The sequence below is a fragment of the Podarcis liolepis genome, assembly GCF_965112155.1.
Source record: "Podarcis liolepis genome assembly, chromosome: 5".
Lineage (NCBI taxonomy): Eukaryota > Metazoa > Chordata > Lepidosauria > Squamata > Lacertidae > Podarcis > Podarcis liolepis.
This window is the reverse complement of record NC_139556.1, coordinates 755,801-781,864: the sequence shown is the minus strand read 5'-3', so window position 1 is coordinate 781,864 and position 26,064 is coordinate 755,801. Positions and strand designations below refer to the sequence as shown.

The 26,064-nt window shown below is 43.5% G+C and overlaps 1 protein-coding gene across 8 annotated transcripts in view; it reads left to right on the top strand.

Annotated features, from left to right (window-relative positions):
* Positions 1 to 26,064, top strand: part of FAR2 (fatty acyl-CoA reductase 2) — a 101,213-nt gene that overhangs the window by 57,493 nt on the left and 17,656 nt on the right. For all 8 annotated transcript variants that reach the window (XM_083503431.1, XM_083503430.1, XM_083503434.1 and 5 more), the window contains exons 3-7: positions 18,521 to 18,696; positions 19,778 to 19,957; positions 22,543 to 22,720; positions 24,039 to 24,083; positions 24,717 to 24,835. In XM_083503431.1, coding sequence (XP_083359557.1) covers positions 18,521 to 18,696; positions 19,778 to 19,957; positions 22,543 to 22,720; positions 24,039 to 24,083; positions 24,717 to 24,835 — 698 coding nt within the window. The remainder of the gene's footprint in view (positions 1 to 18,520; positions 18,697 to 19,777; positions 19,958 to 22,542; positions 22,721 to 24,038; positions 24,084 to 24,716; positions 24,836 to 26,064) is intronic.

Here is a 26,064-nt window from a genome sequence, read left to right as displayed (position 1 = left end):
AGCTTAGTGACATTGTTAAATGACTTCCTCAAATCCCCCTAGTTGAATTTCAGTGTGTATCATTTTAACAGTTTTCCAAAGCCATTTTTCTCATAAAATTAACTTAATCACTTTGCATCTTTCTTTCTTTCTATTTTAGCTTTAAACATATTTGTCAGGGAACTGCCATCAGAGGCATGGGAGAAGGAGAGGGTCTCTGATTCTGCAGGGGAAGGTCCAAGCGCTAGAGGGAGACTTAGCCGGGAAGAAGGGGAAGAGAATGAGTGTAACACCAGGGATCCAGGAGAGCAACGGGACAGGGAGGTGCAGGGGCTCCAGGACTCTTCGTTGGAAGTTAGTGAGGAGAGCCCAAGCACCCCGCTGCCCACGCCCACCCTGCACAGGAGACTCCCGCGCAGTGAGAGGCGGAGACGATTGGGCGTCAAACAACTCTTATGTTGGCAACGCTTTAAGAAACGCCCACAGTCAGATTCTACGAGTGACTAAGGGCAGCCACGCAAATATGGGCTGCGTAGTCCGGAGGGTTTAACCAGGCAATCCGATGCTCAAACGGAGCAGGATTACGCACGAGTAACTCCCAACTACTACAGCAATCTGACTGACTCTGAAAGTTGCTCGTACGCAACAAGCAGAAGGGGGCATCATGAGTAAGACCGGAGGAGCAGGAGCCACGGGAGGGGCGGCTGGAGGCCAATCGCTGGAGGAGAGAAACCGCGATTTGGAAGAGCACATAGCCATCCTGACGGCGAGGCTGGAAGAACGACGGTTGCTGGATGCTCAGGGGAAACCCACCCCCATAGCGAGGAAGGTACCGGGACTGGTGCACAAGTTTGGGGGAAAGCCTCAAGAGTATGGGGCGTTTAGAACAGAAATAGAATATGCCTTGAAGCTGCAGAAAAATGATTTTGAAAATGACGCAGCCAGAGTTGCTTATATTGTGGGGCACTTTCAGGACGGGGCGAGAGAGTGGATTCGACCGCTCATGGCGACGCAGAATGACGCCATGGAGGATCTATCGAAATTCTTTCAGGCGATGGACGCTATGTTCAGTAGCGATGTGCAACAGAGTGTGACCAAACGGGAACTGCTAAGCTGTAAGCAGGGAGAAGGGTCAGTTAGAGACTATTGGTCACGTTTTGCCATGATTGTTCATCGTCTGGGGTGGCAGCTGGACTCGGAACCCATACAAATGCTATTTGAAGAGGGGTTGTCACCAACGGTCAAAGATGAGCTTTCGCCCGCACCCCACCCGCAGTCTATGGACCAGCTGACCAAGGCAGCCCTTGCGATTGGAGTAAGACAGGAAGCGCGGGCTCAGGAGAGGCGGGAAGGGAGAGAGCAGCGTTGTCATGACTACCGCATTCCTAGGATGCCTAGGCAGCCTTCCCCGCCGGCGGAGCCAATGGAAATAGGCGGTGCGCGCGCCCAGGAAGTTTCAAATGCCAGCGAGAGTCGAAAAAAGGAGGGAAAGGATGTAAAAACGACCAAGAAATGTTTCCTTTGCCAAAAGCCAGGACATTTTGCCAGAGTCTGCCCACAAAGAAAGGCCTGGGGGGCGAGGAGGAGGAACCCCAAGCTCCGGAGCAGGGAAACGGAAACGCTTGGCTGCCAATCAGCGGGCACAGCAGCCGAGCCCACAACCAATAAATGTGCCCAAACCAGATTCTCCTAGAGCAGCAATTGTCATTGAGGTGGTGCTTGAACTCCTAAATGGGCACCCAGTGAAGGTTCAAGGTATGCTGGACTCAGGAAGCTCATGCAATTTTTTTAGCAGGGACTTTGCCTTAGAGCATCAGCTTCACCTGCTACCTCTGGATGCACCTCTGCAAGTCACCACCATTGATGGGAGGGAACTGGTTGGGGGGGAAGTTACGCACCAGACCCCACCGATGAGAATGAGAGTGTCTAGGCACTCAGAGACAATCGCCTTCCACGTTGCCTCATTAGCGGGTCCCCCAATAATATGAGGGATGAGCTGGTTAGCGCAACATGATCCGGTGGTGGCGTGGCATCAGATGACCGTCAGCTTTGGGTCTGACTACTGCCTGCAGCACTGCCTAGGAGGAGAAACGCCAAGGATAAGCGTAGCCAGAGTGGCAAGCACTGCAGTGGAGGGTAAAGGGAAGGTGCCACCACAATATGCTGATCTGAAGGAGGTTTTTAGTGAAAAGGAGGCAGGTAGACTGCCACCCCATAGGCCGTTCGATTGCCAGATCAATTTGCTCCCTGGGGCGCAGCTGCCAGTGGGTAAGCTGTATGCCATGTCAGACAGAGAGATGAAGGAGTTATGGGACTTTATCGACAAGAACCTAAAGAGAGGGTTTATAAGAGAGTCAAAGGCAGTGGGGGGCAGTCCAGTATTCTTTGTGGATAAAAAGGACACTGATAAACCGAGGCTGGTCATGGACTTTAGGGGGGTAAATTTGGTGTCAGAACCTGTGACTTTCCCGATGCCCAGAATTGATGACATTCTGACGAGAGTGAGGAAGGGAAAGATTTTCACCAAGCTAGATCTGAGGGGGGCTTACAACTTAATCCGGATGAGAGAGGGGGATGAATGGAAGACCACCATGTTCACACCCCTGGGGGCTTTTGAATATCTCGTTATGCCTTTCGGATTACAGTCAGGCTCCGCCTGTTTTCAAGCGTTCATGCACCACGTGTTGGGGTCTCTGCTTTACAAGAACTGTGTAGCATTCCTGGACGACGTCTTGATTTATTCAGAAAATGAGGAGCAACATGTGAGAGATGTCAGGGAAGTGCTACAACGTTTGCAGAAACACCAGTTGTGGGTCAAGCTAGAGAAATGTCAGTTTCATGCCCGAGAGGTGGAGTTCCTGGGGTACAAGTTATCTGACAAAGGCTTAGCGATGGACCCAAGCAAGGTGCAAGCCATATTGGAGTGGAAAACCCCTAAGACACGAAAGGATGTGCAGAGGTTCCTAGGTTTTGGCAATTTCTACAGGAAGTTCATCAAGAACTTCGCACACTTGACGGCCCCAATCACGGACTGTCTCAGTAGTAAAAGAAAGATTGTGTGGACGGAGGAAGCCCAGCAATCCTTTGAAAGATTGAAGAAGGCATTCGCGTCGGAGGAACAATTACTACATTTGGATTTGGAGAAACCAATGAGGGTGGAGACGGACGCGTCAGACAGTGCCTTCGGGGCGGTTCTGTTGCAGCCAGGACTGAACCAGCAAGAATGGAAACCGTGCGCCTTTTTCTCGAGGAAGCTGAGCAAGTCGGAACAAAACTACACCGTGTACGACCGAGAACTGCTAGCAATTTACGCCACCTTTCGTCGGTGGCGCCATTTGCTGATAGGGGCACAGCATAAGATCCAGGTCTGCACAGATCACAAGAACTTGGAATATTGGCGGACAGCACGGGTGCTCAACCAGAGACAGATTCGCTGGGCGCAGGAGTTTTCCAAGTTTTCTTTTGAAATCCAGTATGTGCCCGGCAAGCAAAACGTGAGAGCAGACGCTCTCTCGCGGAAACCAGAGTACTTCGAAGGAGAAGGGCCGCCGGAGACCCGCCACGTCATACCTGAGGACCGATGGGTGTGTGGGGGTACTCTAGTGACCACGAGAGAACTGGTAGGACTCACTAGGGACGATGAATTCGCCCGGACCAAAATCAGGGAACTCCAAGAGGGGAGGGGAGCACCAGAGGGGTTTGAAGAGAAGGAAGGGGTGTTGTACTATAGGGGGGCGATGTACGTACCTGGGGAGGCTCTAAGAAGAAGGGTACTCAAACAACTACATGACACCCCTACAACGGGGCATTTTGGGCAACACAAAACCATGATGCTGGTGACCCGACAATTTTGATGGCCACGGGTGAGGGAAGATGTACGGGAATATGTAAGAGGGTGTGACCGCTGCCAGAGGGCCAAAGGGGAACGCACGATGCCAGCAGGTTTGCTGGAACCCTTACCCACGCCAAACAAACCCTGGGAGGTGGTGTCAATTGATTTCATGACGGATTTGCCCAAATCGAGGGGAAAAACAGCAGTGATGGTAGTAGTCGACTTGCTAACCAAAATGTGCCACTTTTGTAGAACACATTTTCAGGCTGCATGGCGCCCCCTTGAGGGTTTTATCTGACCACGGAAAACAATTTACTTCCCAGTTCTGGAGGAAGCTCATGAGCCTACTGCAAGTCGAGGTCAGCTTCTCGACAGCGAGACACCCAGAAACCAATGGGCAGGCGGAAAGGGCAAACAGTGTACTCCAGCAATACTTACGCTGCTACGTTAGCGAAAGGCAGAATGATTGGGTAGAGAAACTAGCGTTAGCAGAATTTGCGTACAATAACGCTGAACATGTGTCCACCGGAATGAGCCCATTCTTGGCCAATTATGGGTGTCATCCCAGGGCATTCCCGGGCAATGAGGAACAGAGCTGGAGTGTGCCTGCAGCTGAACAGTTTGTGGAAGAAATGGAAGCGTTACATCAACAGCTCAAGATGAACCTAGAAAGGGCTAAAGCCAGTTACAAGAAACAAGCGGATAAACACCAGAGGGAAGGGGAATCCATTAGGGTGGGGGATCGCGTGTGGTTGTCCACTCAAGGGTTACCCTTTAAGGGAGGGTGCAAGAAGTTGCAGCCCAGAAGACTGGGCCCGTTTGAAGTTATACAACAGATAAACCCAGTGGCGTTCAAGCTCAGGTTGCCCAACAACATGAAAATACATCGCGTGTTCCACAGGTCCTTGCTCTCACCACACAGAGAGGGGCGGGAATTCGAGGGGCGGGAGGTAGAAGTCTTGCCACAACCACAGGTAGAAGAGAGGGAACACCAGAGCTCGGCCGCAGAGATAGTGGATTCAAGGTGGTGAGGGCGGCAGGTGCAGTACTTGGTGGCGTGGGAAGGAGAGTCCTGGTCAGAAAACACGTGGGTGCCAGCAGAGGCAGTGGGCGACGAGCATATGGTGGAAGTGTTCCACCGACGGTTCCCAGATAAACCCAAGCCCTTAGAGCGATTCTGGGAAGAACAGTTCGGCACCATGGAGGAGGAAGAGAGTTTTGAAGGGTTTTCAGAATCCGAAGAAGAATCGGATTGAGAGAGTCATTCCTTGGGTGGGAACCTTAGCAGGTGGGAAGAGGTGTTCACACCCACAGATGAGGAGGAGAGCTCTTTCAGGGGTTTCCTTGGCTCGCCGACCAGAGAAGAGGCCACAATAGAGCACCCGGGTCGGAGGGGGAGTGAAGGGGGCCCTGGGAGGGAGGTGGATGTCAGGGAACTGCCATCAGAGGCACGGGAGAAGGAGAGGGTCTCTGATTCTGCAGGGGAAGGTCCAAGCGCTAGAGGGAGACTTAGCCGGGAAGAAGGGGAAGAGAATGAGTGTAACACCAGGGATACAGGAGAGCAACAGGACAGGGAGGTGCAGGGGCCCCAGGACTCTTCGTTGGAAGTTAGCGAGGAGAGCCCAAGCACCCCACTGCCCACGCCCACCCTGCGCAGGAGACTCCCGCGCAGTGAGAGGCGGAAACGATAAACAACTCTTATGTTGGCAACGCTTTAAGAAACGCCCACAGTCAGATTCTATGAGTGACTAAGGGCAGCCACGCAAATATGGGCTGCGTAGTCCAGAGGGTTTAACCAGGCAATCCGATGCTCAAACGGAGAAGGATTACGCACGAGTAACTCCCAACTACTACAATATTAATTCCTAAGATTACATAATTAAATCCTAAACCTATCTGATATTTGCAAGCTTTTCCAATTATATTATCTTAACACATTTAACTAAATAATCTTTAAATTCCCTCCAATCCTCCTGGTACTCCTCCTCCTCCTGGTCACGGACTCTTCCAGTCAGGTCGGCCAGCTCCGAAAAATCCATCATCTTCATCTGCCATTCCTCCACTGTTGGAACTTCTTAAGTTTTCCAATTCTTAGCTAACAAGGTTCTTGCTGCAGTTGTGCCATACAAAAACAATTTGACATCTTTTCTGGGCAATTCTAAACCTGTTATTCCAAGAAGAAAGGCCTCTGGTTTCTTAATAAATGTATATTTCAACATTTTTACCCAGTTCATTATAAATCTTCTCCCAGAAGTCTTTCACCTTGGGGCAGGTCCACCACATATGATAAAAAGTACCCTCCTTTTCTTTACATTTCCAACATAAATTATCACTGTTGTCGTAAATCTTTGCTAATTTTACAGGGGTCAAATACCATCTATACATCATTTTCATAATATTTTCCTTTAATACCGTACATGCAGTGAACTTGACCCCTTTCTTCCACAATCTTTCCCAGTCTTCAAACATTATGTTGTGTCCCACATATCTTGCCCAGTCTATCATCACAGATTTAACTTGTTCATCCTTGTTCATTCCAACAATAAATTATACATTTTAGACAAATTTTTAACTTTAGGGTCCAACAACTCTGTTTCCAACTTAGTTTTTTCTGAAGCAAAACCATTTTTCTTATCTAATTTATACAATTCATTGATCTGGTGATAATGTAACCAATTTATCTTATCTTTAATTTGATCAAATGGTTTTAATTTATAACCTTCTTTGTCTTCCAATAGCAGGTCTGAATATCTCAACCACTTGGTTTCCATATTTAACTTTTTCTGGGCCTTTGCCTCCACTGGTGAGAGCCATCTGGGTGTCTTCCTTTCTAAGAGATCTTTATATTTTATCCTCACATTATACAGAGATTTCCTAATTACATGGTTTTTAAAAGCATTATGGGCCTTTACTTTATCATACCCTCCAAATCTAAGACATCAGTATTCTCTAGTTGTATCCATTCCTTAATCCAGCAAAGCACTGCTGCTTCAAAATAGATCTTCAAATCTGGCAGGGAAAATCCCCCTTTTTCTCCTGAATCCGTTAGTAATTTGTATTTAATTCTGGGTTTCTCCTCCTGCCAGTTAAATCTAGATAAAGCTTTCTGCCATTCTTTAAAGCATTTCACATTGTCAATAATTGGGAGGGCTTGAAACAAAAATAACATCTTTGGCAATACATTCATCTTAACCACTGAAATCCGGCCCATTAATGACAATTTCAAATTCGACCAGATCTCCAGATCTCTCTTAATTTCATTCTATAATTTCTCATAGTTATCTTTATATAAGTTCAAATTTCCCCCCGACAAATTAACTCCCAGATATTTGACTTTTTCACAAAGACTAGGCCCGTCTTTTCTTGTAGTAATTTTCTTTCCTCATTGTCCAGATTTTTCTCTAAAACTTCGGTTTTGCTCTTGTTTAACTTAAATCCCGCCACCTGTCCGAATTCCTGTATCATCTCCACTGCTTTTACTGCACTGGAGTCTGGATCCTGTAATGTCAATACTAAGTCATCAGGCTTTTAATTTATACTGTTTATATCCTACTACAATACCTTTAATTTGTTCATCTTTTCTTATCATACTTAACAAGACCTCAAGGACTGAAATAAACAGCAGAGGGGAAAGTGGGCGCCCTTGCCTGGTTCCCTTCTCAATTCTAATTTCCTCTGATACCACATTATTTACTATAATTTTAGCTCTTTGTTCATGATAGATCACATTAATCCCATTTAAAAACTCTTGACCAACCCCCATACTTTCTAAGTTATGTGACATGAAACTCCAGGATACATTGTCAAAGGCTTTCTCTGCATTAACATTGCTTTACAGTTCTTTCTTGCTTCCAACTTTTCCAAAACGTCTACAATGTTCCTAATATTATCTTTCATATGTCTTCCAGGCAGAAACCCTGCCTGGTCCTTATGGATATATTCCGACATAAACTTCTTTAGCCTGTTGGCCAGTATATTTGCAAAAAAATTATAATCCACATTAAGTAGGGAGATTGGTCTGTAATTATTGACATTGGATCTACAGTGGTACCTCGCAAGACGAACGCCTTGCAAGACGGAAAACCCGCTAGACGAAAGGGTTTTCCGTTTTGGAGGCGCTTCGCAAGACGAATTTCCCTATGGGCTTGCTTCGCAAGACGACAGCCCATAGGGAAATATCCGGGACAGCGGGGAAGCACAGCGCGTCTTCCCCACTGTCCTCGGACCTTCTCCGAAGCTGGGCGGTGGGGCGGGAACGCCTCCTCCCGCCGCCGCCGGGCTTCGGAACGATGCTCCGAAGCCGGGCGGCGGGGCGGGGACACCTTCTGAAGGCGGGCGGGGGGCGAAAGTCTTTGTCCCCCTGCCTGCCTTCCCAGGGGCTTTTAAATCGCCCCGGACAGCGGAGAAGTCCTCCGCTGTCCCGGGGCGATTTTAAAATTCTGCCTGCCAGCATTTTAAGATCGCCCGGACAGCGGAGAAGTCCTCCGCTGTCCCGGGGTTTTTTAAATGCTGGGGGTGGGAAGAAAAGCCCTTGTCCCCCCCCCCAGCCTTCAGAAGAGCCGGGGACAGACTGTCCCCGGACCTGGTCTGAAGGCGGTTTCCCTAGGAACGCATTAATTGATTTTCAATGCATTCCTATGGGAAACCGTGCATCGCAAGACGAAAAACTCGCAAGACGAAGAGACTTGCGGAATGAATTAATTTCGTCTTGCGAGGCACCACTGTATCTTGATCTTGTTTTGGAATCAGAGTAATATAGGCTTCCTTCCAGGTTTTAGGTGGTCTGCCCCCTCCTATAATTTTATTGCAAACTTCTAACAGTGGTTGAATAAGCCAGTCTTTCAGTATCTTGTAATATTTTGCTGATAGACCATCTGGTCCTAGGGCCTTGCCAAGTCGCCTTGAGTTTATTGTGTATTCCACTTCCTGTCTTGTAATTAGGTCATTTAGTAGGATATTTTTACCCTCGGGAATCTTCTGCAAACCGTTAGTTCTAATAAATTGCTCAATTTTAGTGTGATCTTCTTTCTTCTTTTTATACAGTTGTTTGTAATACATCTTCTTGTGTCCACAGGGTTCTCCACAGACTTTCCTTCCGTTATACTTGTAATAGTACTTTGTTTTTGCCTCTTTTTTAATTGCCAAGCTAAAAGTTTCCCACATTTATTTGCAAATTCAAAGTTCCTTTGTCTCATCCTCATTAATTTCCATTCTATTTCTTGGTTAATAATCTGTGAGTACTGAGGCTGTAAGGCTTTAATTTCCTTTTGTGTTTGCAAATTCTTCGGGTTGCCTCTTCTCTTTATCTTTTAGTTCTAAAATTTCATCTTTTTTCTCATTCTGTATCCTTCTCCTAACTGAATTTTGTTGAATGAGAAATCCTCTCATTACCCTTGTTTCCATTCCCTGGTTCATATTGATTTCAAAATAGTCTTTTAGGGCTTTTGGGGCTTTATTTACAATTTGGGTACTCCTCAACAAATCATCATTCATTTTCCATCTGAAAGAAACCTGTAAGGACGTTTTCAATTCCATAAAAGCTGCATTATGATCTGAGCAGGTTTTAGGGCAAATTTCCATTTTTGATACTTTAGGAACCAAGTCTCTGGATATCCATAAATAATCGATTCTCGAGAATGAATGCTTTGCACCTAAAAAAAAGGGAAGTCTTTTTCAGTTGGATTCCTAACTCTCCATATGTCTGACAGGACGAATTTATCAGTTATTTCAAAGAAAGCCTTAGGTAATCTGCCAGCATTCAGTATTTTGTGTCTCTGTGTTCTGTCCATTAAAGTAGATGCCACTCCATTCAAATCTCCCATTAAAATTAATTTGTAATCAAAGTGTTCCAAAAGACTTGTTTCCAAGTTCTTAAAGAATTCTGATTTGCCATCATACAGATTCCCAGTAACAAATATTTATCACCTTGTGCTGTAATTTCCACTCAATGTATCTTCCCTCCTCGTCTTTGAAGATCATAGAATCATAGAGTTGGAAGAGGGTCATCGAGTCCAACCCCCTGCCAAGCAGGAAACACCATCAGAGCACTCCTGACATATGGTTGTCAAGCCTCTGCTTAAAGACCTCCAAAGTAGGAGACTCCACCACACTCCTTGGCAGCAAATTCCACTGTCGAACAGCTCTTACTGTCAGGAAGTTCTTCCTAATGTTTAGGTGGAATCTTCTTTCTTGTAGTTTGGATCCATTGCTCTGTGTCCGCTTCTCTGGAGCAGCAGAAAACAACCTTTCTCCCTCCTCTATGTGACATCCTTTTATATATTTGAACATGGCTATCATATCACCCCTTAACCTCCTCTTCTCCAGGCTAAACATGCCCAGCTCCCTTAGCCGCTCCTCATAAGGCATCGTTTCCAGGCCTTTAACCATTTTGGTTGCCCTCCTATGGACACGTTCCAGTTTGTCCGTGTCCTTCTTGAATTGTGGTGCCCAGAACTGGACACAGTACTCCAGGTGAGGTCTGACCAGAGCAGAATACAGTGGCACTATTACTTCCCTTGATCTAGATGCTATACTCCTATTGATGCAGCCCAGGATTGCATTGGCTTTTTTAGCTGCCACGTCACACGTTTGGCTCATGTCAAGTTTGTGGTCAACCAAGACTCCTAGATCCTTTTCACATGTACTGCTCTCAAGCCAGGTGTCCCCCATCTTGTATTTGTGCCTCTCATTTTTTTTGCCCAAGTGCAATACTTTACATTTCTCCCTGTTAAAATTCATCTTGTTTGTTTTGGCCCAGTTCTCTAATCTGTCAAGGTCGTTTTGAAGTGTGATCCTGTCCTCTGGGGTGTTAGCCACCCCTCCCAGTTTGGTGTCATCTGCAAATTTGATCAGGATGCCCTTGAGTCCATCATTCAAGTCGTTGATAAAGATGTTGAATAAGACCGGGCGCAAGACAGAACCCTGTGGCACCCCACTAGTCACTCTTCTCCAGGATGAAGAGGAACCATTGATGAGCACCCTTTGGGTTCGGTCAGTCAGCCAGTTACAAATCAATTGAGTGGTAGCATAGTCAAGACCACATTTTACCAGCTTCTTTACAAGAATATCATGGGGCACCTTGTCAAATGCCTTGCTGAAATCAAGGTAGGCTATATCCACTGCGTTCCCTTCATCTACTAGACTTGTAATTCTGTCAAAAAACGAGATCAGGTTAGTCTGACATGACTTATTTTTCAGAAATCCATGCTGACTATTGGTGATCACAGCATTCCTTTCTAGGTGCTCACAGACTGTTTGCTTAATGATCTGCTCCAGAATCTTCCCTGGTATTGATGTCAGACTGACTGGGCGGTAATTATTTCGGTTCTCTCTTCCCCTTTTTGAAAATAGGGACAACGTTTGCCCTCCTCCAGTCTGCCGGGACTTCGCCTGTTCTCCAGGAATTCTCAAAGATGACTGCCAGTGGTTCTGAGATCACATCTGCCAGTTCTTTTAATACTCTTGGATGCAGTTCATCTGGCCCTGGAGACTTGAAAACATCTAAACTAGCCTGAGTTCATTCTGTGCTTTAGCTTTTCTGACTTTGTGTATTCTTGTACTATCTCCTTAGTTATTCTGGGCTGTGTTTCCTCTGCTGAATCATTTGCTCCAAATTCTTCAGGTCGGGCATTGTTTTCTTTATCGGAGAAGACTGAGGCAAAGAAGGCATTGAGGAGTTCAGCCCTTTCTGTGTCCCCTGTTTGCATTTCACCACCTTCTCCTCTGAGTGACCCCACTGTTTTCTTTGTTCTTCCTTTTGCTACGGACATACCCATAAAAGCCTTTTTTGTTGCTTTTAACCTCTCTAGCAAGCCTGAGTTCATTCTGTGCTTTAGCTTTTCTGACTTTGTGTCTACATGTGCTGGCTATTTGTTTGAATTCCTCTTTGGTGGTTTCCCCCCTTTTCCATTTTTGTACACATCCTTTCTTAATCTTAACTCAGTTAAAAGTTCTTTAGATAGCCACCCTGGCTTCTTAAGCACCTTCCATGTTTCTGTCTCATTGGTATTGCCTGAAGTTGTGCTTTTACTATCTCCCTCTTAACAAACTCCCAGCCATCATGAACTCCCTTTCCTTTTAGTATTACTGTCCATGGGATCTCACCCAGCACTTCCCTAAGTTTTATGAAGTCGGCTTTCTTAAAGTCAAGAAATTGAGTCCTAGTATGCTTGGCTGCTCCTTTCCGGTATAGTAAACTTCAGAAGAGCATGATCACTCGCGCCTAATGATCCTTCCACTTCTACCCCACTAACCAGGTCATCAACATTGCTTAGGACCAGATCTAAAATGGCTGTTCCTCTTGTTGCTTCTCCCACTTTCTGGACAATGAAGTTGTCTGCAAGGCCAGTGAGGAATCTGTTTGACCTTATGCTCTTGGCTGAGTTTGACATCCAACAAATATCCGGGTAATTGAAGTCCCCCATTACTACTATCTCCCTTCCTTTTGCATGCTTGGCCATCTGTTCCAGGAAGGCATCATCTATGTCCGCCGTTTGGCTTGGGGATCTATAGTAAACTCCCACAATGAGGTCTCTGTTATTCTTCTCTCCCTTAATTTTGACCCAAATGCTCTCACTTTGGCTTTGAGGTTCTAAATCTTGGATCTCTTCACAGGTATACACATCTCTGACATATAACGCCACTCCTCCTCCTTTCTTGTCTGGTCTGTTTCTCTGAAATAGATTGTATCCCCCTATTATCACATTCCAATCGTGGGAATATCATTCCAATCCCACCAGGTTTCAGTGATGCCTATTATGTCATATTTAGTTTGCTGTACCAAGAGCTCAAGCTCATCTTGTTTATTTCCCATGCTTTGTGCATTAGTCTACAGACATTGAAGTCCATTAATCATTCCCTCGTGTCTCTTATTTAAGGATTTTTTCTTCCCACCACTAATGACAAGCCCTTTGTCTCTAATTTCACTCAATAAAAGCATTACCGATTCCTCAAAGGCACTTTTAGAGCCACTCCCTTATCTGCTTTTTCAGCACACATCATTGCTCAGGAATTTCAAGGTCAGTCTCACAGCTTAGTGGAGTGAGAGAGAAAAACAGATTCCCACCACCAGTCCCACAGATGCCAGCCCAGGCAGCCAGCAGCCCTCCTGTTCCTTATTGTAAAAAGACAGGCTGTAAAAATAAGGAAAAAATTTCAAATCCCTTTTGGAGTTTAGCAACAGTAACAGATACTTCTTTAGCTACTTTAAAATGAGTCCAGACAGCAGCAGGATATAAAGTAATAGAATCAATGGAAACGAAAGTCGAATGTTTCCTCTTCCATTGTGACGTCACAATGGAGTCTAGCCTTTCCCTACCAGGAGGTCCGCTGCAGAATGAAGGAACTTCTTTACAGTAATTCACAGTCTCGCAGGGTTTAAAATTTAAAATAGGTTTTTTTCCCCTCCCCCCTGCAGAAGGGGGGGGCATTATATTGAGCTTGCAAACTTTCAGAGTCTTTTTATTCTTGAGGCTTCGGTCCTCATTTACCGACTCTACTTTAATTCAACAAAAGGGATCGACCTCCGTTTTTAAATCCCTTTTCTCTTCCAATCTTGGTCAAATTTGAACTTTATCCTTTACTTACAGTTCCAAATTTTAAGTCCTTTTTTTTTTTTAAGGAATTGGCTGCTCACGATCGCCAGACTCGGAGCTTCGCACTGTGATGGAAGCAGTCATTTCCGATGTGCCGTGTCTCCGACCCCACTCACTCTCGGGGCTCTTACGAGCTTACCGTGGAGTGGGGGAGTCACTAAAAGGCACCTACCGAATCACCAGGTCCTCAGAATGCCCAATCTGAGGTTTCTTTCGGGTTACCGCCTCACTCTTGCTGTCTCCCCTTGCTTCACTGCACTGGGGCTCTTTCAGCTGAAAGAGCTCCCATCTGCCATTACCGGGAGATCAACCAGGTAAATCAGGAGTTAATAATTTCCATGCTTGCAGCTGTGAGAATAATAGTTGCAAAGCACTGGGAAAGATTATCAGGGTAACCAGTTCATGGCTGGATTGGAAGAGGATGGCAGGCAGCAGTATCTGAAAATTTAGCACCACAGTTGTTTAGAGAGTTAGCTGAAGATCCATGAATGAGGGATCTTCTTTTCAGTCACACAGCATAATCATGTAGGGTTCCTCCAACACCAAGCTTGAAACTACCTCAGTCAGAGAGGATGCTGTGCCGCAGGGTGGGCAGCATGCCAACAGCTTCCTAATCTATTTTTGAGACCCACCATCAGATGCAAGCCCTCTGGTCCTGCTCTACAACAGAGAGGTTTCCTCTGTGATTTCATTAATGCAACTTTATTGTTGATCTTCTGCTGCTGGCCACCATATGTGTTCTTAATGTTGGTGGTATGAACATTTCTGCAAATAAAATTAATTAGCTCTCTAGGGATGTGAGAAAATGCTGCCTGCCAAAATATCTCTCTCCCTGGAAATCAAGACCTCTTAGTACATTGGTCAACACTGTTTTTGCTGGGCTCTCAGCTCAGCAGTTCAAGAAGCAGCCAAAACAAAAGAAACTCCCTTGCCTGCTCTTTCAGAGTCCCAGCTGCTCTATCCAGAGAGAGCCCCACTGTTCTTTAAGTTTACAGTTCTGCAAACGCCTGGATAGGCCATTAGGCTGTAGTGCTTAACTTCTGCAAGAGGTCATTTCAGGGAGTTTACATAGCAAAAGAAAGCAGACAAGGGCCAGAGAAACATACAAAGACTGACTTCAGGGTTTTCCGGTAGGTTTAGAGTGACATGCACTGTGGACAACTTCAGAAGACCCTCCGGTCAAGTTCAAAGGTTCTGCAGAATTGCCAAACAGCACTGATGAGGCCTCTAGGCCATATGTGTAATATTTCCTTATGTCTTTGCCCCTTTCCTTGGAAGATAAGTTTAAGAAGCAGCAGTAATTAGAGAGAAAAAATATTTGAGCAGATTATTCTTGATGCATTTCTGCCTTAACTCAATTGCCTTTAATTGAGTTAATAATTGTTCTGGAAACATTTATTTACAAGCAAACTCCTGCTGTGGCCATCATGCTGTTGAGTTCTTTGGACCCTATCCACAATGTTTTGTAAGTTGCATCTTTTCATAATGAAATTTAACACTGCTTCAAAATAGTCTCTCTTTCTTTCTTCATACCTGAATGATCATTACCTGAATAAAATTTCCAGATCAGCAACTACAAGCTATTTAATACAGTATGCTTTCATCTTATTCTTTGTATATCACCTGGTGTGCCACTATAATTTATTCTTGTAGAATGCTTTCTTATAGATGCCTGCAGATTTATTTATTTTTAAGGGGTGCCACAGGGTTCTGTCTTGGGCCCGGTCTTATTCAACATCTTTATCAACGACTTGGATGATGGACTCAAGGGCATCCTGATCAAATTTGCAGATGACACCAAACTGGGAGGGGTGGCTAACACCCCAGAGGACAGGATCACACTTCAAAACGACCTTGACAGATTAGAGAACTGGGCAAAAACAAACAAGATGAATTTTAACAGGGAGAAATGTAAAGTATTGCACTTGGGCAAAAAAAATGAGAGGCACAAATACAAGATGGGGGACACCTGGCTTGAGAGCAGTACATGTGAAAAGGATCTAGGAGTCTTGGTTGACCACAAACTTGACATGAGCCAACCGTGTGACGCGGCAGCTAAAAAAGCCAATGCAATTCTGGGCTGCATCAATAGGAGTATAGATCAAGGGAAGTAATAGTGACACTGTATTCTGCTCTGGTCAGACCTCACCTGGAGTACTGTGTCCAGTTCCGGGCACCACAATTCAAGAAGGACACTGACAAACTGGAACGTGTCCAGAGGAGGGCAACCAAAATGGTCAAAGGCCTGGAAACGATGCCTTATGAGGAACGGCTAAGGGAGCTGGGCATGTTTAGCCTGGAGAAGAGGAGGTTAAGGGGTGATATGATAGCCATGTTCAAATATATAAAAGGATGTCACATAGAGGAGGGAGAAAGGTTGTTTTCTGCTGCTCCAGAGAAGCGGACACGGAGCAATGGATCCAAACTACAAGAAAGAAGATTCCACCTAAACATTAGGAAGAACTTCCTGACAGTAAGAGCTGTTCGACAGTGGAATTTGCTGCCAAGGAGTGTGGTGGAGTCTCCTTTTTTGGAGGTCTTTAAGCAGAGGCTTGACAACCATATGTCAGGAGTGCTCTGATGGTGTTTCCTGCTTGGCAGGGGGTTGGACTTGATGGCCCTTGTGGTCTCTTCCAACTCTATGATTCTATTAATCTTTGATTTATTCTAGCTTAAGTATTTTCATGGGGAACATTTGTTTAAAGGTGGATGAGAGCAGATGTAAAATCTTAGTGTGCTTGAAGCAATTACCATTGTGTTTAACTCTGCTATGAGAATTAAAGAATCTTTCTTCCAAACCTCTCTCTCTCTACAAAACAAATCCTCCATCAGTTTACTGTGGTTGCAGAGGTGACATGATTTGATGATGATTTTGAAGGGATCCCTTGTTAAAATAAAGAGTATCCCAAAGGATCTGTGCCGCAGATTCATGTTTTTCTTTTGGCAGTGCTGTGACCTGTGATCTGATTGGTAGGTGGGGAGGGCAGAGTAGTGAAAAAATATTTCCTTTTGATCCTTATCTGTTCTACTGAATCTGATTCTAGGACTGACAAACTCCCCCACCCCTTTTCTTGCACAGGAAGTTTTACTAGGCCCAGAGCTTTAAATATGTGCTTGAAACAGATATTCAGCTCTGTTTAAAAAGCAAATGGTGTACATTTCTAATTCAGAACTGTGTGATTAAGTCATAGTACTGGCATCCAATAAGGAAAATGGCTTAAAATGTGTTGGGGGGGTTATTGGGTTGTTGTTGTTTTTATTTTGATTATATATTTTGTGGTTTTATATTCTGATGTTATTCTGTGAACCACCCTGAGACCTGCGGGTATAGGGCGGTAAACAAACAAACAAACAAACAAACAAACAAATAACTATTTAAAAGCAGAGCCTAAGTACCTGCTTGAACAGGATAACCTATGCTGCTGACCCCAGACAACACTGAAACTGTGTCAGTGCCTCATGCTACTTACTGCTGTTCTTTATGCTTTAGGAATAATCAGCTTTTTGTTTACTGAAAGTGGCATCTCTACCTTTTTGAACAAGCACACCCTAACACTAAATCTAATCAAAACCTGTTTATAGCTCAGTTATTCAGAAGCAGCAATTAATTATTCTAAGTAGGCTTAATAAATTTCTGCTATGTTTGCTTAAGTGGAAAAGAAATGGCAAAAGAAATGAGATAGCAAAGAGGCAAAGGGTAAAGCTGAGTTTGCATAACTGCCTGAAGCTTGCATACAGTGGTGAAGCTGATTTTTCATGTATAAAGTGTTTCAAGATGGGCGTTATTGTGGATGGGCTTTATTTTTTGCAGCCTCTACATGATGTTGTCATAAAAATGCCAGCCCATTTTCTACACACAAGCACCATTTAATCACCAGTATTATTATTTTTTTAAAAAAATCCAGTAAGTTTTAAAAAAAAATGTTGAGAACAATCCATTTACAATATTGAGCTCCTACCTGGAAGTACCCATAGGCTACCCACAGTTGTTGCCTGCAGTGGTGGACAGAATTTATCCTGAGAATCTCTACCTTCTTCGAATATTTACTGAAATGTCTGTAGACAGAGATGTGACTGAGTAATATTTCTGGTGGGTGCTTTTAGTGTGTCCCTCTGCCCCCAGACTGGTAAAACTAGAATAAATTATGCAAAATGGCATATGCATCATTCAGTTTTTGTTGGTGCAGAATTTGAATTGGTTGGGTGCCAATTTTTATTTTCTATTTTTGGTCTCAGAATACACATATCCCTATCATTAGGAATAGTCAGCAATTTTGTATTCGGGAAACCTGTCATGTAAGCAGAGCAGATGCATTGTTGTTCTTATTGCAATTATATCCTCCCTTTTTCTCCAAGGACCTAAAAGGTTCTTGGTGCCCCCATTTTATCCTAACAACAACACTGTGAGGTCAGCTAGGTTGAGAGACAGACTGGCCCAGAGTCACCTGGTGAGTTTCATGGTCAAGTGAGGGATTTGAATACTGGTCTCCCCAAGCCTTAGTCTAACACACTAAGCACTGCAACACAGAGGGTGATGCAATCTGGACAATGCTCCATTCGCACCTACCCACCATCTTTAATTCCCTACAATGCCTCTGAACTTCCACTGAAATGTGGAATCATTATGTGATTTGAGTTGAATTTATCTGTTGTCTTCTCGTGTTCTTTTTATTTATTTATTTCATAAAATTTATACACCTCTTGATGGTATTCCCTCAACTTCCTAAGCATCTGGGTAGGCTTGTCTGAAGAAAAATGTTTTTAGCAGGCTCAGAAAAGAATGGTTTTATATGTAACATTTTTGTGGATAAATATATGGAGAAAGCATTTGGCTGAGCCTCATTGTTTACAATAAAATAATTTTATTATTTGTACCCCAACCATCTTACTGGTTGGCCCCAGCCACTCGGGGCAGCTTCCAACAAATATAAAAGCATAATAAAACATCAAACATTAAAAATTTCCCTAAACAGGGCTGCCTTCTAAAAGTCAGATAGTTGTTTATTCCCTTGACATCTGAGGGAGGGCGTTCCGCAGGGTGGGCACCACTACCAAGAAGGTCTGCCTGGTTCCATGTCCTCCTTCTCACTTATCTGTGTTTTGTGTTTGTGTTTAGGTGTTTGACAGAGTCAGAAAAGTGTGGCCAAACTTCTATGAGAAGATTAAACCAATCAATGCTGAACTTACCCAGCCAAATCTGGCCATTGCTCCTGAGGATGCTCAGGAGCTCCTCTCCGAAGTTAACATTGTCTTCCATTGTGCTGCAACAGTTCGCTTTGATGAGCCACTGAGGTATGTTATGCTTGCTTTTCCTTTGTGTTTCTTACCCCACAGTCCTAATCAGGTTTACTTAGAAGTAAAACTACTGAGCTCAATGGGACACTTTCCTAGTAAGTGTGACTTCAGTACTATGGTGAATTTCACTTTGAAAAGAGTTACAAGAGTACATACATTCACTTAGGGATTATCCACACTTACCTTTTGTTGTGCTTTAAAACTCCAGGTCTGAGTTTCTTCTCCTTTTTTTGTCCCAAGCTTTCCCTTTGAAAACTCGTTCTTTAAAACTGAATCAGAGCAAACATCAGTTTGGGAGTTCTGCACTCAGACACTGAACTTTAAAGGGTGGACAGTGCTTGGTCATGGCAAACACTCCTGATCTTCTGTATCAAGAAAATCACCCCTTCCTTCCTTCCGGGAACAATGAGTTGCAATAAATAAAAATAGCCACACATTACAAATAACAACATAAGGAATTCCTGCTCAGTTATAAACATACACTTATAGTCAGTAGTCTACAGATTTTTAAAAAAATATCTGAACAGTTTTCCATCGAGAAGGAAAGGGAAAGTACATGTTTTCATTCTGTTAGCTTTTCATCCAAACTTTTCACTAAGCATTCTCAATGAACTAATATCACAGTACTTTAGATCATGAGGTACAAAGACAATTCCAACTTTGCACCTAACCCAAAGCAGTGTTTCTTTGGGGGAGTCTTGAGCAGACAACCTTTTATGTAAGACCATGTTGCCCAATGTTTGATTTGCAGCATCTCCTCTCTAGCTCAAAAGAGGTCCCACCCTGCTCTGACAGCTGAGATCCTTTGATAAGGTGGCATGGATGAACCCAGGGTGTTCTGCAGACAAGGTTGTAGAATACCACAGAGATATAGGCACATCCTAAGTTACAAGAAAAGGAGCAGCACCAGTGACTTCCAGATCTCACCCAAGATCCAGAAACATGGAAGGAAGTGCGGGCTGCATCGCTTACTTTTCTTCGTGTTCCCCTTAAACATCTGAAGTAGCTCTATTAATGCTTACTTAGATGGTCATGCCAACAAGACTTCTTAATAACCTTTTAATGCTTTCTTAACCAGGCAAGCCCTTCTGTTAAACGTCATGGGAACAAAACAGCTCCTGAAGTTGGCCCACCAGATACAGAACCTCGAGGCCTTCATCCACCTTTCAACTGCCTATGCATACTGTAATCGGAGTTACATAGATGAAGTCATTTATCCTCCTCCTATGGATCCCCAAAAACTTTTTGACCTTGTAGAGTAAGTGATGGAAATAAACTTCTCTCCTGCTGATGTAAACATGATTTTGGAACACTAAGTGCTTCTTTCTTAGGGTTAGGGTTAGGGTTAGAGTTAGCCACTCTGTTGTGGTGCTATCCCACCTACCAGTTATGCAGGCTTTTCCCATCTTCATCACCTCCCTCCCTCCGTGATTAAGTGGGAAAGCTTTCCCAAAAAGATAACCAATGTGCAAATTACCAACTACCTTGATCACTTTCCAAGCTGATATTTGCCAAAGAATGTAAATGTAGAGATGAGGAAACTATGAACATAAGGAGAGGCCTGCTGGATCAGGCCAATGACTCATCTGTTTCCAATCTGGTCACAGGGAAACAGGAAACATTTGTGGGCAGCATGGCGAGTTCTTAGCCCTTCCCCCCCAGCACTTCCCCCCACAACTCCTTCAGTCTATTTCCCCAGTTAGCTTCAAGACAGGCAAGAGGCTCAGCAGGAGGCCATGGGGAATGGCCAGGAAGAGAGATGAATTAAGGAGCTCTGCTGCCCACACCACATATCTCCCCCGAAGCTCCCCTATCACTGTATTCATCAAGTATGGGGTTGGGAATGCATCTGGTGCAAAAAGTATTTTAAGTGTAACGCCAAGAAGCAGCTTTCTGGTGTGAATGTGAACTTCTGCATTGCCTGCCATTCTGCTTGGAGACATTCTGCCTGCTTTGCCAGGGTATGCCAGGCTACCTTTATGTCCTGTGCTGCTCTTTTGCCTCAGCATACCCTTTAAAGCTGATTGTCCTGAGCATTAGATTAAGAAAAACCTCTTTGGATATGGCAGATTACTTGTTACCCTGGATGCTCTGAGGCCCTCAGATGTTGTGACTTCTGATTTGCAGAGATTAATTGTCGCACTTCATTAACAAGGAAGCCAGCAAAGGGGAACATGGCTGCCTTTAAATAAAATTGTACCCACATCAGGAGTTAATGCTGAATTCCATATTAAAAGGAACTAGAGAAAAATGTTTGCATCCAAGCCGTCTAGCTTTCTTGGTTGTAGACTGTCAATAATATAAGTTCAAGTAATAACTAGGGTTGTTACCTTTTTAGAGGCCCTGTCCCTGCCTGTGCCATTTGATTTTCCTGGCTTGGTATAAAAAGTGATGTGGAAAGATTTATTTGTTTCCTTTCTGTGGTGGGGGTGGGGGGAGCACTAAGCAGGGAAGAGGGAGATTGGATTTAGTAGGTAAGGTGGCCAGATACAAGAAGGAAAAAGACTCTGTACTTTTAATATTGCATAGAAGAGGAAATTTCAGTAGCTGCTACACAGGGCTGTATCTTTTCAAATTCTTTTTTCTGTACCAGAGGTTTTCAACCTTTTTGAGTCCATGGCTCCCTTGACCAACTACATTCTTCCTGTGCCTCCCCTGGGGGATACCTGGTAAAAATTTGTGCTGTTTCATCATTTAGCAGTTTGGCCTTTAAATAAAAAAGATTTAAAATTTAAGCAGCAGAGCTTTGAATAGGCTTTTAAAAATATGGCCCATCCATTCCCCTACTAAATGCTGTTTTAGTAGTTTTGTAGTTTTGTAAGACTAGACCCATCTTTCCCCCTCTTGTTACTTGCAACCCTCACTCTGCTTCCCCCACCACAAATTCCGCTCTCTACCTTCCCATGTCATCATTTATAATCATTTATAATCTCCCAGACCGAACAAAAGGGTCTCCATCTTGGATGGCTTCAAGTTACAAGAAATGAGATTCTGACTAAACATCAGGAAGAACTTTCTGACAGAAATAGCTGTTTGACTTCTACGAGAAGTGGTAGAATCTCCTTCCCTGGAGGTTTTGAAGCAGAGGTTGGGCAGCCATTTGTCTTGGATGTTACATTTAAGATCCTTGCAGTTTAGGAGGCTGGACTGGATGACCCTTGAGGTCAGGGGTGCCAGCTTGAATTGGGGGCCCCAGGTAAGCCCCGCGCCACATAATCACATGATGCATGCACACCATGTGAAACCCAACCCAATAATAATAATAATAATAATAATAATAATAATAATAATAATAATTTGAATGGCAATGGCCATCAACTGGGGGGTGCCCCCTCTAATGTTTTATTGGGGGTGAAGACCTCATGGCCCCTAAGAGTTGGCTCCTAAGTTGGCTCCTATGCTTGAGGTTTCTTCCAAATCTACAATTCCTTTTCTAGTAGGTGGGGGGGGGGGGAGTCATGCAGCAGGAAAAGACTCCTACTCCTGCCTTCTTCCTATGTTCCTTTAAATGTGTTTGTGGGAGGGGGGATTATGGGCTTGTTTTGTTCTTGTTCTTATTTTTATTTTTATCATGCATTTTGTATTTTTATTTTTTATTTTAGCCTGTGAACTGCCATGAGATCTACCGCTGAAGGGTGGTATACAAATTTAATGAATAATAGTAAGAATAATAATAGTAATAATAAAAGTAATATCTTAACTTGCAATGAGGAGTGCTGAAATCTTGTCCATCTTATTTTGATGGTTGTTCTACAAATCTAATTCCCCTTTTCCTCCTTTGCATCGTTTCTTTTCATGGCTATATTTCAATGGGTGGTTGTTGTTTTTTTATTATCCTGTTAGGGAGATGGATGAGTCCCTCATTCAAGAGATCACACCCAAACTGATTGGGGATTGGCCCAACACCTACACATTCACCAAATCCTTGACAGAGTATGTAATTCAGCAAGAGAAAGGTAACCTAAATACTGCCATCATTCGACCATCCATCGTGTGCTGCAGCTGGCAAGAACCTTTCCCCGTAAGCATGACTGCTCTTCCATTTCTGTTGAGTACTCTGAAAATTTCCACTGCAGCTGTTGCTTTGCTCCCAGCATTTTGTCTCTCTGGAAATTGTCACTACAAATACATTTGCTAAAAATCTCAACGGCATCCATTCCTTGGACTGTCTTGCTTCTTGGTAACGAGGGGAGGGAGGAAGGAGAACCGTATGGATCCTGGACCATGGATTTCTTTTCCATACCCCTTTGGGGACATTCATTCCCAATTTTGTGTGGGGATGAATGCATCCTGCGGTGAATAAATAACAATTTTTCATTACTCGTTTATAAAGCACCTACAACTAATACTGTGATTTAAGTCTTGAGGTTATTCCCTAACACTATGCTTATTTGTACTTATTCCTATCATGCCTTTTGTATTACTGCTGTTTACTTAGAATGTGGTGAACTGCTTTGGGCAGAATCTTTTGGGCAAGTGGTGATTGCTAACATAAGCAGATGAGGATGGCTTTTCGCAGTGCTTTTTCTGGGGTGCTCAAAGGTACCAACACCTTTTGTCCTCCAAAGGTTCAAAGTGTGGGACTTCACGTACCAGCACCTTTTCTTCTGAAAAACCAAAAAAACTAGTTGTGGTTTTTTTAGTGAATTGGATTTAGGTGGTGGATTGATGAGTGCCTAAGTTACGTAGTCACCTTATCCCAGCATTGCCGCAACCATCCTTTTTTTAGAGAGAGGGAGAGAATTTGGAGACAGTTTGAAAGAGGGATGTGCCCACTCATTCTACTTTTGCCTCTGGTAAATGAATTTGGAATATTTTTGTATTTCTAAAATCTACAGTGGAATTTTCTGCCAAGGAGTGTGGTGGAGTCTCCTCCTTTGGAGGTCTTTAAGCAGAGGCTTGACAACCATATGTCAGGAGTGCTCTGATGGTGTTTCCTGCTTGGCAGGGGGTTGGACTCGATGGCCCTTGTGGTCTTTTCCAACTCTATGATTCTATGATTCTACAAAACCTATTTGACCAGTAGCTTGCTTAGACAAAATATGTGAATGTCACAGAACGCAAAACCTCTCCAAAATCATTTTCAACACTCTTAAAAAAGTGGTCTATGACCATGTTTATTTTTTTACCATATTTTTAACCCACTTTTGTTTGCTGACTCACATTAATAAAAACCATCAATCTCAGGCAGAAAATATGTGCACTAGGCTTCAGATTCACAGATTGGAATATGGTAAATGTGCTATGCATAATCTCAACTCTCCCTCCCCCCCCCCCCATAATAGAAACTCAAAATTTCCCTCTCCATAATTGCTTTCCCTTATTTTTTTTCTTTTCAGGGGTGGATTGATCAGTTCAATGGACCATGCATTTTCTTGATTGCGGTATGTGTCACCTAGTAGAATTCTTAGGTTCCTGAGATGCTGGACCAGGGCCACAGTAATATGCAACCTCATATGTAACCTCTGATAATTAGTACTTAATGTCCTTAAGAAACAGAAGAAACAAACTCCTTGCAGGTGGAGTTTGTTGCATACTTTGAACAAACAATGAAGCAGCAACTATTGGTGCAAATCACTATTAGTAATAGTAGTAAAATTCACTACTAAGTAGTAGTAGTAAAATTTATATACAAGGGAGGTCTTTGTAGCCTCTCTTATTTTCAGTTGAAGACAGGCCAGAAAGCAAGCCTTGCCTGTTGCCAGTTATTCCCCACCCCCTTTAAATTGGTTGATTGGTTGGTTTTTGCTGCTTGTGGGTCTTTTTTGCTTTCCTCAAGAATATGCGCCCACTGTGTGGGCGCACAGTTCCTTTGCACGTACTCATGGATGATTTGGAAAACCAAAACAAAATCAGAATGATTTTGGCAAAGATAATTTGCCCATAACTATCACCTTTCAAGTGATGAAAGTAGTTCTCCATTTTACTGAAATCTCGATCCCATTTCAGGTGCATTATCTCTGGGCAATGAAATTATACCACAAAATTTGCTAACTAGCCCCTTCTCCATCCCACAGACTGGAAAGGGGATTGCACGGATTGTAAAATGCAACAAAGATGCAGTTGCAGATATAATTCCTGTAGATATTGCCATCAATTTGATCCTTGCTGCTGGATGGTACACTGCAGTTCAGAGGTAGGACTGGTGTTTTGTGATGGACTTACATGGGCAAATAGGTTACTGAGATTCCCCTTCTTTCTTTATCTCTTCTTTCTTGTTTTTCTTTTTCTTTTTTTGGATTTGATCTTTTATATGATCTCTTTGATCCCCTTTATGATCTTTGATTTTGGATGGCTCTCAATTAGTGCTAACTAGATGTATATGTCTTAACATCTAAACAATTATATTTTGAAAGATGAAGACGTGTACAGAGAGCTGACAGAGAGATAAGGAAGGGGCCTGTATGAAAGAGGTTTTCTCAGGGTGTGAAACGGAGGAAGAGGAAGCTCTCCCAGGTGGGAGGTGGGAGAATTCAACTCTCTGTATGGGTGAAGATCAAGATAAAAGGGTGGCTGAGGGCTATATTTAAACTTTTGTGTCTTCTGAATATCCTATGAGGTTTATTAATGTGCTGTATTTTCTTTTTCTCGTTAGTTTTCTATTATTCTATTATTTTCTATTATTCTGCTGTTTTCTATTATTCCCTTTATTTTAGTTGGAATTTTATGGTTTATTAGGTTGAAAACCTTTAATAAAATAGTTGTTTTTTTAAAGGACTGATGTTATGAATATGCATTCTAGTTTCTACCTTCCCTTGTAGGTATGCTGAGGTATGCATTTTGTGTAGCTAGCTCGCTTATGGTATCACCACCACCACATTTGAATATGAACATGTGCAGATTCAAACTTCTCATTCATTCATTCAGTCATTTTTAAATGTATATCTCAGCCTTCCTGCCAGAGGAGTCCAGGGCGGTCAACACATCAGCCTTTAAACAGTACAATGCAAATAAAATGACATCATACCAAAAAAAGCAAGCGAAAGAATTACAAAATTTAAAGGGGAAGAAGAGAGACCTGATCAGCTGTTCTTTAGCACTGGGCAGAATAGTCATTGTGGGATGAGATCTGCAAATAAAGCCTCATTACTCAGAGCCAGGTTTCTAATTTGAGACATTTATTAGATTATTCAAGAGTAAAATGTGTGAGAAATACTCGGTTGCACAGAAATAAAAAATGAGCAATATTTTCTGTCTAGTCCACCCGCAGGCCACACACATGAGTCATGGCTCATGCCCTTCATTGCTTTTGCCTGGGTGGAAAGTGTCTTTGAATTGCAATTATGCTTCTTGGTCACTTGGATGGAGGGTGTGTGTGTGTAGAAACCTCTGGTTTTACTACATTTTAAGCTATTGTACCAAAGT